Genomic DNA, 14,139 nt, shown 5'->3' with positions numbered 1-14,139 from the left:
TAGTTTATTATAGATATTGTGTTTCCCTTCCTTTGCTCATAACTTGTTATAGAGACCCACATATTTTGTATCCTTTGCTTTCTCTATTATTTTCTTTATCCTAAAACAATAAGAAGGTTAGATTTTGACCACCCAATTACAAGTATTTTAAAAAATATATTATTTGTTAGAAATTAACACCATTTTGGCTCTTCTCCAACCGTGGGAGCTAGAGGGTCCAGTCCAGCAAAGCAATGGGGGGTTTTAGTCATTTCACAGATGGGACCCAAGTGACCCCCCCCCCCTGAAATGATCATACCCCTTGTTTTACTCCTGTTTTTGCTGGGCTGAACCCTCCAGCTCCCGCCACGGCTGGAGGAGAGCCAGATCCAACGAACACCATTAACACTAATGACTCAAATGCAACAATCGGTGAAACACAAACAGGAAAGGGCAAAACCCAATCACGTGAATAACTTTACTCAATTTAACCAAAAACAGAATAGCATTACTCGCCAACCAGAAGCTAATCGGATCTTATTCTGATTAATCCCGATTTTCCCTTTACTGAGTCAAACCAAGTAAGTCCAAATCTGAACAAAGTGACGGTATTAAGTTTTCATCTTAAAACCAATTTGTTCAAAGTGGTGTGGCCTCTTGTGGCTCTTATATTTGATAGTTGAAGCATCCACAGCCGATGTAGGATTAAATCAATACTCCATCTTACGTGCAGGCCTCTTTTGAGTTTGTCTTCATGGGTGGAGCATGGCCCATCATCGGATGAAGGCCCAACGTATCCGCTCTGATATTATATTAAATTTCCATCTTAAAACCAATTGATTCAAAGTGACATGACATCTTGTGACTTTTTTACTTGATAATCGAAGCACCCATACCCGATGTGGGAATACTTCTTCAATAGACGGGAGCCTTGTGCATTGGATACAATTTTTTTTTTTGCATGATAATGACCGTTATAACATGCATAACGTGATTATTACAATAACTAATTGCCTGATTGTCAATCAAAACATGTCCAATCAAGTGCAAGAAACAAAAATCACTTCATGTCTTGAATAAAACATTTTCAACTGCTACAACAGATATATCAAGAAAGGAAGGGTTTTGGCATAAACTGCCAAGTATTTTTGGTAAGATTTCTCAATGATCAGGAAAATTTATAATCATTGATACTAAAGTATAGAATAGGGAGGAAATTAAAAAGATCAAGTGTCAGTAAACTGCCAAACCTTTGGATTATAATATTTCTCAATGATCAAGCAAAATTTTCAATTATTGATACTAAATTATTGTGTCAACCTCATAAAGATTTAGAAGCATAAAAAGGGCAAAAGTTTGATCTATTGTACTTATTATATATAATAAATCCCTTTCTTTATCTTTTCCATCTCCCATCCTACTTAGAGTAGAGTATCTTCAGGTGTTTCCCAATATTTGTTTTTAAAGAACATTAAGAGAATCAAGGAATTCTTTATTCTATGAGACCTAATCCAATATGTGGACCCACTAAATGGGCTGACCCTGGGGGTGTTTAGACTGATTCTTTTGTAGTGTTTCACAATTGTCAAAGACAATTGTAAAAGCTGCAGATTTGTTCTATAAATATCATGGTTCTAAGTATCGATATTGTATCGCCCAAAACGTATGCTAGTCATCGATATCGATATTGTGTCGATAGCACGGTATGGACAAGGGATAAAATGGTTAAAAAACTCATTTTTTTTAAAAAAAATCAAGAGTAATTTTATCTGATACAGCAGGTCCAGGCCGATGCCATATCGGTATCGTATTGATTTTGCAGGTCATCGATACCCGTTCCGATACCATGCACTAAAACCATGATAAATATAGACTAGAATCATTTATAATAAACAAAGTTTGAATAGTACCCATCCCATCAACTTTGTCTTTATTTTTGATAAAATGCTTGTGATGAATTTTGTTAAACACAAATGAGGACATAGTTGTCTCTACCAAAGCCAAGAGAAGCTATAGATGAAGAGAACAAATCAATGTTGGAGAGCTTTACAACAACTACAAGCTACATGTACAAGTCTTTACAAAGGGTGGCAAGAACTATGTCAAATGCATCATAGAACATTAAAAGCTAAGTGAGAAGGTCCCTGAGCCAATTAACCATTTGGAGCTTACAACCAGGTTTGCTAAGGGGTTGGACACGCATTTTCTTCAAGCTTAGAACCAAGGAGTTAAACCCTAAAAAATATAATCACTAAACCTTTGTAATAAGTTTTTGGGCAGGCAATTTACGTGCTGCCCGTGTGTATTGGCATCTTTCACATCAAAGAATAGATGCATGAGAGGGAATGCCCCTAGATTCATATATAAAAGACCCACATGATCAAGGGAGGAGAGAGTGTGTAAGAGGATGTATATTAACAGCAGTTATACACCATTTTTTCTAAATTTTTATTGAAATTATTAAATTTTTTTAAAAAAATCTAGTCTACCAACGGGAGATAGGACGGGATCTAGATCTTCTACGACACGGGCTGCCTGTCCTGCCGTGCTGTGCAGACACAAGGCGGTGTGGATTGACCGTCTTACCCCTGCCCGAGCGCCTTGTCCGAGTGGGGGTAAGGCGATCATTGCCCACGGCCCTATGTCTCGCACAAAGACAGCAGCACAAGGTAGCGTGCCGTAGAAGATCTGTGTATGATGGGATTTGGTACTTTGAAGTACTAGTCATCCACTAACCAAAAAACATTAAATAAAACTCCCCCTATTTGACAAAGTTTCTGAAATACCCCTCACGTCTCATTCTACTGTTATCATTACTCCCCTTCTTTTGCTCTGCCTACAAGAGAACATATTCCCTTGTAAAAAAATGCGAAGAAAGAAACAGTTCTAACCGCGGGTACACTAGCAACCTCTCTCTCTCTCTCCCTTATACCGCTTGCTCTAAGATTCCTCTCCTTAAATAGAATTACAGGACTCAGACACCAAAATTGATGAGATCAACAAGGGGGAAAAAAAAGTGAAATGACTAACATGACCCAACAACAAGATGAGCAATTCCATGAATGGTATAATTAAAAGATCCAGGAAAAAAATTCAACCTGAGCAATTGACATTGAATCCATAAGAAGATGTCAATTCTCAGTTGCCCTATTGATACACAAACTGTATTCTCATCATCGGAACAATTTGGATCCTCTACTACGCGCTGTCTGTCCTGCTGCCATACTTCATCACACAGGCAGCATGCACAATGACCACCCTACCCACTGAAAGCATAAGATATCCAAACATATGAAAGAAACAAGCATCAGGGAATATCTTGGATAATGCAGTCACGTCCTCTAGTGCACGTTTACAGGAAAGATTTTTTTGTTTCCCTCTCAGTTGATTAAAGCAATAGATTATATTGAATGAATCAAAGACTATTTGCACCTATGAAATAAATAATAAAAAAAGAGGATGGGTCCAGGAATGGTCTCTTGGTGGGGTGGTTGATCATTAACTTGATCTTGGGTGTAGAGTGTTCAATTCTCTATTTTTGTTTTTTTGTATTCGTCTCAGTATGTGTGGCCATTAAACACTTGTAATCTTTTTTTTATCTAATTTATAATTTTTCTGATTTTTAATGAAAAAATAAAAATAAAAAACAGATGTGTTTGGCATTAATAACCATATTTTTTTAGTGTGATTTCTCAATGAAAATTTGACTCTGTCAATCCAAATGATACTAAATTATAGAGGAAAAAAAAAGTAAATTGACATCTTTATAATATAAAGGGAAAATTTCACGGACACCCCCTAAAAGTATTTAATATATCCGAAACTTATCATACTTCGTTAAAATGGCAAACTTCCCCCTGACGTTAAGCAGGGTGACCCCCAAAGCAGAAAATGACGATTTTACCCTCTTGGAAAAATTACTAGGGCAAGATCAGATTCTTCCCGTTGGAGAAGAACAACCACCGTGGACATTTTCATCTCCAGCGATTTCATCTCCACCGTGGGTTGGCACGAAGAGCGTTCAGGGTGCTTCATCTTCAACATTCGCAGAAGGGGTTTTTTTAACCCTAGCATTCTTCTTCCTCATTTCACATTTTCTTCTCACCCTTCTACTCCTCCCAAATTCCCACTCTACAAGCGGCGGCGGCGCTTGGGCTTGCCTGCTACCAAATTCCAGAGAGCAGCGGCCGGTGCAAGGGCCAGAGTAGCATCGGCACAGCTTCTTCCAGTTCCAGAATTCCTTCGAGCAGCAGCTACAGCGTGCAACTTCCACGTTTGGAACTCTTTTGAGCTGTAGCCACCTTAGGGAAATAGGTTAGATTCTTAAACCCTATTTCACTCTCTGCTCAAGGCAGATTGGTTTCTTGTTTGATTTTAGAATTTTTAGGGAAAAAAAAAAAAAAAAAAGGGACAAGGAAAAGGGTAAAAAAATTGGGAATTTTCCCATTTTCGGGCTGAATAGTTGCAGAGAAGGTGGGAATCGAGCGATCAAAGACTGTTTCAGTGTTTATTTAGAATGATAAATCTGCGAGATTGAAGCTAGTCGGACCCCAGTTCTTAGTTAAAATTTTAAATTAGAATTCTCAAATATCTTTTTTTTTCTTTTCGCTTTTTTTAAAATCCCTTTGCCTTCCGTCGATCTTCAACAGAGCTTTAATGGCAGAAAAGTTGCAGTCATTTTTTTACCAATCCATGTGTAGCAAGCTTCTATCTTTCCAACAGAGCCTTAATGGCAGAATAGTTGCAGTTGTTCTCTGACCAATCCATCTGTAGCAAGTTTTTATCCTTAGAAACTCCAACAGAGCTCTAATGGCAGCAACAACGTCTGAAGTTGCAGTAGCAATAACAATAGCGGAAAGTGGATATTGGCCCTTAGTTGCAGACGAAGGTTCTATAGAAATCTGAAAAAAAAAAAAACAAATCCTAACCGTAGATCGAGAGATCAATAATCAGCAAGAGGGATTTGAGAATGAGTTTTTTTGTTTACGGGTTCTTGGCTGAAGTTCCTCGAGGATGATGTCGAGTTCGAGGCCTAGAAGCTCGAGAAGTTCTGAATCTGTAAACGAATGATTTTGGCCCCCAGAAAAATCTGCTTTTTTTTTCTTCTAAGCAGGCGTTGGATTATCAGCCGGGGAGGTCCAGACGAGATCCTTCAACACCAGTCTAAGCTCTTTAGAACAGAGAGGGTTTTACCCTTAAGGGTATTATGGTACATTTAACCCTTCTATGGGTAATTTGGCCATTATGAGAAAACTAACAGCAACTTAATGCCAAGAGCCTGACGGAGTGGACTAAGTTAATATTTCTTTATAAAATAAGGGTAGTCTGTGCCTTTTTGACGAAATATGGAAAGTTTCGGATATATTGCATACTTTTAGGGGGTGTCCGTGAAATTTTCCCTAATATAAAACATTCCATAATCTATGAATCAACATGATATTAAGTCATTACTCATTCATTGCCATTGACAAATATATATATATATACCCTATACCCTATACCCTATACCCATTACCCAATACCCTATACCCTAAACCCTAAACCCTAAACCATACATACATATATATATATATATATATATATATACCCAATACCCTATACCCTAAACCCTAAACCCTATATATATATATATTGAGTGGCCAAGAAATATGCTAGAACCCTCTATCTCCTTATCTCTATCTCTCTTATAAACTATTAAATGACCTTGCTATCCTTTAATGTACAAAATCATTCAACCGCAATTTATTGGTGCGCGCCTCTATATTGCTTGTTCATATATATATATACACTTTAGGTTTTCTTTAACATATCTCAATTATCATCCTCAAAACCTTCTCCTCTTTTCCATCTCCCACTCTTCTTTGAGTGCTGTCTGTTTTTCATATTTGCTTTGGAACGTTAGAAAGCAATGGGTCTTGCTGCAAAGATGACATTGGAAATGGAGATCAAATCCCCTGTTAAAGAGTTCTTTCATGGCATGGTAGACCATGCAATCCTCTTCTCTAAGGCTCTCCCTGATGGTCTCCATAAATCCGAAGTACATGAAGGAGATGGAAAAAGTCCTGGCTCCATCAATTCTTTTTCCTATGTCTTAGGTAAGATTTTTTTTTTTTTTTTGTTGTTGGGATTCCACTAATCATACATTGGATGTGAATATATAGCCCAATGTGGAGACTTGTAGGTACTTCGGCATCCTCTCCTTAACGACTAGCTTTTAGAGATGAGTTCTACCCCAAGTCCTAACAAGTGGTATCAAATCAAAGGAATTAATAATCTCACATCAGATGTGAGTAGTCCAATGGGAAGACTTATAGGTACTTGGGCACCCTTTTCTTAACAACTAACTTTAAAGGATAACCCAGACGCATCAAAAGGAATATCTGAAAGAACAAGATTGAAGTTTTGTTATATCATCAGTGTTATTAAGTCATTGATGTATGCGGCCACTCATTTCACAGTGATCATCACATTAATTAGCATTTTATTTTTTGGATCTTAGCCATCTAAACTTTGGTTTTGTGGCATTTTTTAAAACACAGAGGAGGATACAGCTTTGACCGCGAAATCTAGGGTGGAAGCCATAGATGAAGAAAACAAGTCACTCAAATTTGAAGCATTTGATGGACATGTTGGGGAGTTTTATAGCAAGTTCAAGGTTCATGTGCAAATCTTTACAAAGGATGACAAGAACTTTGTGAACTACACCTTGGAATATGAAAAGCTAATTGAGGAGGTCCCTGAACCGATCAATTATATGGGCCTTGTAGCCAAGTTCAATAAGGGGTTGGATGCCCACCTTGTTCAAGCTTAGAAGCATTAGTGGTACTTGTGGGAATTAAAACCCCAATGCTTGGTTTATTGGTCATTGTTGCTTGGTTATGATTGCAAATAAAACCCTAATGCTTGGCATATTGGTGATGTTTCTTGTTTATTAGAACCTATTTTGAAGTCTGTATCATGGTGGTATTTGTTTTGTTACCTCTACATGTATGGTTTTGTAATGGTCTCAATATTATAATAAATAACATGCAGCCTCCATGGACTTTCATGATAAATTTTGTAATGATCTTGGTAGTCTGATCCCTTTTCTATTATGTGTTGGAAAAAGGGATGCCAGATAAACCTTTTCTAGCAATGGATCTTACCTCATGCAACATTAAGGGATTCAAATCATTACAAGAGGGACCTAGGGTTACATGTCATATCACAAGCACAATACAATATAAAGAAATCAACAGTAGATCAAGCTAGTGAGCATAGTTGATCAGCAGTTCCTCGAACAACACTTACGCAAGATACCCAGTGGAATAATACACTCTACACTCAATAGGGTCAAAATCCTAAGTCACAAAAGAGGGAGAAGAGAGAGAGGCTGTTAATTTCATAGGAAGCTCCTTTCTCTCCTCCTTAATGTTTTATGAGAGAGAGTTCTTTGAGCAACAGGCATATAGGAGCACACCAATAAGGTGCGTCAAAATGATATCGTGCAAGGAGGGCAGTTAAGTCATTTTCATGTTTGGAGGAGAGATATAGACACAGGGATGCAAATATACCTTGCCTAGCCTAGCAGCTTAGAGAATCTTTTCCCTTGTTTTATTTGTAGATTAAGGATTGCAGAAACTACCACTCCACTTTCCAAATAGATATAATGACATATATGGATAGCATTAAACAAATATAACATCCTGGAGTACGTTTGACCTGATTCCCTAATCATTTCGGATACATACGCAATTGAGCAGCCTTATGCCCAGGTTCGGTTCCCCACCATCCCTTTCTTTAATTCTCCCCCCCCCCCCCTTTTCTACATATTATTGACTTCTAGGGGGGGCATGGCTGTGATACAGGGCCAATGATTGGAAATCTGTACATACTTTTAGGGAGTGTTGAAATAGGTGGAGCTACTATTGGAACTCTGGAAAGAAGAACATGTGAATTATAGAAACTGCAGATAATTCAAGCAATGAACAAGTGCAAGTTTGGAAAGAAGCGAGTATCTTTCGCTTTTGACTAGTGATTGGAAATGATCTCTCAGAGCAGGTTGTAACGGTAGGAAAGGTAAAGACACATCACATCGTGTGGCAACGGTGAGTTATACGGGACAGCCCAAGTTGGGGTGTGGGTCATGTCGATTGGGGTATGGCGGATAGAAAAGAACACCATGAGTTGGGGTATGGGCCATGCAAGTTGGGCATGGCAGATAGAAAGAGACAACGATGGAGTTTGCAGAATCGACATCAACACCGATCTCCTTTAGAGTGGTTTATAGAATCCAAGTCAATGTGGAGATTGTTGGGTTTGGGTATGTCTTGTATTATGTGGGTTCACATAATTATTATTAGGTCTATAATTGTAATTGGGTTAGGTTTTAGGTCCATTACACGTACAGGGGTAAAATTATAGTTGTTTGAAAATTAAAGTTTTATAGGGTTTCCTATATATTGTCTTTGTGAGGAATACCCTAGACAAAAGCAAGGGGAGCATATTGTGAGGTGGAGAGTGATGTAGAAAGTTTTTGTTGGCAAAGTAAGAAATCTATCTCTCGGATGGATGTAGGCATTGAACCATGTTAAATTCCTTGTGTTGTGTGTGATAGTTTGCTTGATTTCTTCCTTATGGTTACGCATTTGTCTCCAACACAACAAATTGCCCAAAATTACTGAAAGAAGTTCCCCTTTCATTGATGATGGTCTTGATAGCCACTTCCATAGCATGTATTCCTCGATGAATCAGAAAAGTAAGTACAAAAATTTCTCGAAAAAAAAAAAGATCCATGTTCAGTGTAACCAAGCATTGCTTACATGGAGCTATCACCGAATTATTAGGTTGGCAATTTTTACCCAATCAAAATGATGGTTTTACTCTTAGATATATAAAACCTTCAATTCAACCTTCGTACAATAAGAAGTATTTTAGGTAATCGAAATTAAAGACTTAAGGTGTAATGGGTGGTGAATGCTCCATGTAATGCATGTAACCTAAGTGGTTACACCAAGATTAAATTGTCCTTTCTACCATTATATGAAAGGTTCGTGGGCCATGGTTTTAGATCTATGATTGTAGAAAATAATTCAACAGGTGGACCATCATTTCCAATCTTATAAAAAAAAAAAAACAAAAGACCATCATTCCCAACAACCACATGATCTATTTATTTTTGTCATTAACCCTGTTCCCTTCACATGGTCTGTACTCTCTACTCTGTGCAAACTTTAATTACAGGGCCATATGCATGAGGGAAGTTTTCAAGTGCACAATAATGGATGTTAAGCTACGGAATCTTGGACAACAAGAAAGAAAAATACCTCTATTTCACTTGAAAATTAATTTTTAGGAAAAAAGATTTTGGCCGAGAGCATGGCTACTGTGCCCAGACACATGATATAGTCAAATGACCACTCTGCCTCCCATAAAATACGGAAATCCTTAGAAGCCATTGCCAAAACACTTGATATAGGGACCTAATCTTGAGTGAAATAAACATCACAACTTTGATCGTTTTCAATAAAATCATCACGTAGTAAATCCATGGAATAAAAACTCGATCGAAATCTGTCGAAACAACCGAGTTAACTTGGTTTTTCAGATTTTCGAGACGAGTTGAAGGGGGATTTTATAAAATCCCTGGATTCAACCGGGTTTCAATGGTTTCGAATGGTTTCGACCATATTTCGGTGGTTTCGACACATGTCTATCGAAAATAGGAAAAACTTTGCTCGAAACTAGGACAGACAGGTATTTACAAAAACTGCTAGAAACCAGAACAAACACATAGTTACGTCTAATAGCATTTAAGTAAATGATTCATTTACTTAAGATATTATTCATAAATAAGCAAATACCCCTCTACTTGAATCCAATAAAAATAGCTAAAAATCAAATTTCAAAAGGAAAAAAATTCAAACCCCCAATTCAAGAACAAAAATTAGATTTTCGACGGTAGGTGCAATTTTCAACTTTTTATTACTGGGGTTTTCTCAAATCTAAAAATTCCATAAATCTTAATATGGTAAAACATTGCTAAAAATCAAAAGTGCGGTAAAATATTTATTTGTTTTGATGTCCAAAAAAATATTTTCATTCAGAGCGATTTTGACAGCATTTGCACACATCAAATTAAGTTTGACCGGTACATTACTCATTCAATATAAATCAGATTTAAGCAATCTTTGACTTATTGGAAAACTATCAAAACAAAACTTTCTAACAATCCAAGATTACTTAAATCTCATTTATACTGAAGGAGTTATGTTCCAGTCAAACCTTATTAGATACCATGTCCAAGAGCTATATACAGTATCAAACTTGGATCAAAACCACAAGTAATATTTTTAGTGTTCTCTATGTGAAACTAATGCATTGATTGAATTTAAAATGTCAAAAATAGGCAGCACAACAAGAATCAGGGCAAAAAAACAACTTCTGGGCCTTGAAACCAAGGTTTGAGTTAGCCTAGAGAAAGTCCTAAGTTTCGATCGAGATATGGTCGAAACCGAGACGAACTCGTTTTCTAGCTGGTCGAAACCTAGTCGAAACCCGAATTTTAGAACCTTGAGTAAATCAACAACGATCATGGTGATTTCTCTATCCCCTTAAGTTTTCCTACTACGATACCAGAGTGAATATGATCTCCGCTAGACATACGTAACGCTTTAGTTAGTACATTAAAATGTATATCATGATTCTTCTTACTTAAACAACTGATTGTGATCCATATTAATAGACATACAATATGAATGCTCATATCTATATTCTTGAATTACTTTTCGAAAAATATACAATGTGACAATCTAATGAATAGTATACACAACATTGTCCCTAATTGTGAACACTTTATGATTTAGGACAATAAATCGTACATAAGTTAATAATATAATTTAATACAACTAATTAGATTTGATGGACACAAATATCCAATAATTCACTGTGGAGGTGTGTGGATACATTTAAAGTAGTAGTACCTTGAGCTTTTTATAATCATAAACGTTCTGGCTTTCAGACCCATATATGTGAGACCCCATTGGAATTGGATTTGCTTTGAGTAGACATTTGAGTTTATAACCTTGAAATCTAGAAGAGTTTCACTGTATCCTTGAAAAATAACAGTTTTTCCCTTAAAATCACATAGAGTTTCACTACAGTCTAGAAGAATTGTAGCTTCCCCTTTATATTTTTCTTTCTCTTTTGTGTTCTTTTTACTCTCAGTTGCACCTCTAGAAGAATGTGTCTTAACTCCCCTGGTCCATAGCTTTTAATGAGGTTGCAACATTGATTGGGAGTTGGGACCCATCTAAGCATGGATGGTGCTAGTTAAGGGTGTCAATCGAGAGATTCGGTTTGGATTTTTTTAGTTTCCGTGTGAGTTTCAGGGAAACCGAAACCAAACCAAAACTGAAACTGAACCAATAAGGATTTTTTGCTTTTGGCTCAATTTTGGTTCGGGTTAGACTCGGGTTCAGTTCGGTTTTTTTATATTGATCTCAATTCAATTCGGTTTCTCTTTGAAACCCGGGTATAGGCTGGTTTTGAGTAGGGATTAGGTAGAATTTGTAGTGTTTGGGGGTTAGTTTTAGTGTTCTATTTGGTTCGGTTCGGGTTTGATCCTATTGAACAGGCCAATAAGTGGCCCATCACTTTAGCCCGAACTGAACCGAACTCGATATATATTCTAACCCGAAAAGCCGAACCAATAATGCATCAGTTCAGTATGGATCAGGCTCAATCAGATTGGGCCGGACCGGTTTTACCAGTTTGGTTTAGGTTTTGACACCCTTACTGGCTAATGGTGATAATAATAGGGACTTGATATCCTGGTGAGTGGTGGCGCCAGTGGGCTCTCTTAAATAACTGCAAAATATTTCAGTAAGATTTCCCAATGATCAGGCAACTTTTTCAATCAATCATGAGAAAAAGATGATGAGGTGTCAACCTCTTAAAAGAGATGGAAGCAACATGAAAATGAAAAAGATCCTATCAATCAGGGCAGCATGCAGCTGTGTATAGTGCCTGAGATGAGACGGGCGCATTGACCGCCTTATCCTTGCTCGAACAATTGCTGCCCGGATTGACAAGAGCCGAGTCCACATGAAAAGGGCAAACTTTGGATAAGAGTATTAAATGAAACCAAACTTGGTATATTGTATTATAAATACATGCGTTCTCAATTCTCAACTTCATAACCTTCTTTCTCTTTTCCATCTCCCATCTCTCACCCTTAATAAAAGTTTGAGTTGTCTTCTCCAATATTTGCTTTTGAAGAATATTAGGAGCAATGGGTCTTAGTGGAAAGCTTTCAGTGGAAATGGAGATCAAATCCTCTGCAAATAAGTATTTTCATGGTTGGATAGATCATGGAGCCCTATTTTCGAAAGCTATTCCTGATGATGTCCATAAGTCTGAAGTACATGAAGGAGATGGAAAGAGCTTGGGCTCCATCAATTCCTACTGCTATGTCTTAGGTAAGATTTAATTAATAACCCTCTTTAAGGAATTTTTTATTCTATTTATTCAATTTGATTTTTTTTTTTTTTATCTTTTATGAGAAATTTTTTTGCTGTATTTTGTTAAACACAGATGGGGATAAAGTTGTCTCTACCAAAGGCAAGATGGAAGCCCTAGATGAAGTGAACAAATCAATCACTTTGAACATGTTTGAAGGACATGTTAGAGAGCTTTACAGCAAGTACAAGCTGCATGTGCAAGTCTTTACAAAGGATGGCAAGAACTTTGTGAAATGCATCATAGAATATGAAAAGCTAAGTGAACAGGTCCTTGAGCCTATTAACTATCTGGAGGTTACAACCAAGTTCTGTAAGGGGTTGGACGCGCATCTTCTTCAAGCTTAGAAGCAAGGTGTTAAACCCTAATGCTTGGCTTATTAGTGATCACAGTTTGCTTATGATTGCAATTAAAATTGCAATTCTAGATTATGTTTCTTGTTTATGAGTATCTGTTTCTTCCTTAAGTTGAGAAGTTTGTATGTCATGGTAATGTCTGTTTTCTTACCTCTATATCTATGTACTTTTGTAATGATTTTAGAATATTATAATAAAAATGTGGTCACTAAACCTTTGTAATAAATTTTTTAGATTTGCAAAACAATAGGTGCATGGGTGGGAGTGTCTCACAATTCATATACAAAGGGCCCACATGATCAAAGAGGAGAGAGAGAATGCAAGTGGGTATTAGTGAGGAGAGAGTGTACATAATATTTTCTAACTTTTTGTTGAGAGTATTGAATACAAAGGGCCCACATGATCAAAGAGGAGAGAGAAAATGCAAGTGGGTATTAGTGAGGAGAGAGTGTACATAATATTTTCTAACTTTTTGTTGAGAGTATTGTCTTTAAAAAGGCAAAAAAATTTCTATGATCTACTCATCCACTGACTAAAAAGGATTAATCAAAACTCCCCTTATGGATAAAGTCCTTGACATATTCGTCCCCTCTCTTCCTACCGTCATCATTACTTTCTAGATGCGATAGTTGAAGTTGCATTAGAGATGGTGGCAATGTTGATAGTTTTTTATCCTTATTTTTTCCTCTAATTAATTTTTTTGAAAAAGAGAAATTTCAAAATAAAGCTTCTCTTTTTGTGTTTCTCAGCAAGTGGTTCATTCCTAGGAACATAAAAAATGAAACGAAGGTAACAAACGTATTTCTATTCTTTCTTTTTTTGTTCTAAGAAATAAAAAAACATAGATACATAAGTGTTATCATGTTTATGTTATCCTTAATCCCAGATTGGAAATGGAAAAAAAAATGAAATGAGGTTTATATATTGAAACGGGAACTAGAACGGTAGGGTTCCATTGAAGGCTCACTATATGCTCGTTCTCTTGTCTTTGGGGGGGGGGGGGGGGCCTGTTATGTGTGTGGTTTTTTTTTTAATTGACAACTCATATGAACTTCATCTAATGCATCGCTGGCATCAACAATATTGTGTTGCACTCTGCCCATAATGCATTGGATGCTGGCAATGGCTAGTCTTCAGTGTCTTCTATCTTAGAGAGACACATCCTTTGGATTCTTTTGAAAAGGTGTTTCCAATGGGCATTTGTCCTATACAAATATATATGACGTCCTTGACGATTTAGATGATGATTAAGGGTCATTTTCTCCCTCTCACTATCTCCTCTTGTGTGTTTATGCATTTTCCACGC

The 14,139-nt window shown here is 36.9% G+C and overlaps 2 protein-coding genes across 3 annotated transcripts in view; both read left to right on the top strand.

Annotated features, from left to right (window-relative positions):
- The window catches only part of LOC122645832 (MLP-like protein 43), a 31,070-nt gene extending 24,045 nt beyond the window's left edge, over positions 1-7,025 (top strand). Inside the window, exons 1-2 of one of the 2 annotated variants that reach the window (XM_043839215.1) lie at positions 5,792-6,074; positions 6,519-7,025. In XM_043839215.1, coding sequence (XP_043695150.1) covers positions 5,888-6,074; positions 6,519-6,790 — 459 coding nt within the window. In that variant the 5' untranslated portion in view covers positions 5,792-5,887 and the 3' untranslated portion in view covers positions 6,791-7,025. Of the gene's footprint in view, positions 1-5,791; positions 6,075-6,518 lie in introns of those variants that run through there. The other variant, XM_043839214.1, reaches the window with a different exon arrangement.
- A 5,178-nt stretch (positions 7,026-12,203) lies between these two features.
- LOC122645830 (MLP-like protein 43) lies at positions 12,204-12,921 on the top strand. Its single transcript, XM_043839212.1, has 2 exons — positions 12,204-12,437; positions 12,553-12,921. The coding sequence occupies exons 1-2, from the start codon at positions 12,251-12,253 to the stop codon at positions 12,822-12,824; spliced, it is 459 nt and encodes a 152-aa protein (XP_043695147.1). The 5' UTR covers positions 12,204-12,250; the 3' UTR covers positions 12,825-12,921.
- The last annotated feature ends 1,218 nt before the right edge of the window (positions 12,922-14,139 follow it).

The sequence above is a fragment of the Telopea speciosissima genome, chromosome 11 (genome assembly GCF_018873765.1).
Source record: "Telopea speciosissima isolate NSW1024214 ecotype Mountain lineage chromosome 11, Tspe_v1, whole genome shotgun sequence".
Taxonomy (NCBI): domain Eukaryota; kingdom Viridiplantae; phylum Streptophyta; class Magnoliopsida; order Proteales; family Proteaceae; genus Telopea; species Telopea speciosissima.
The sequence above is the reverse complement of the archived record's forward strand: the minus strand, read 5'-3'. Positions and strand labels throughout refer to the sequence as shown.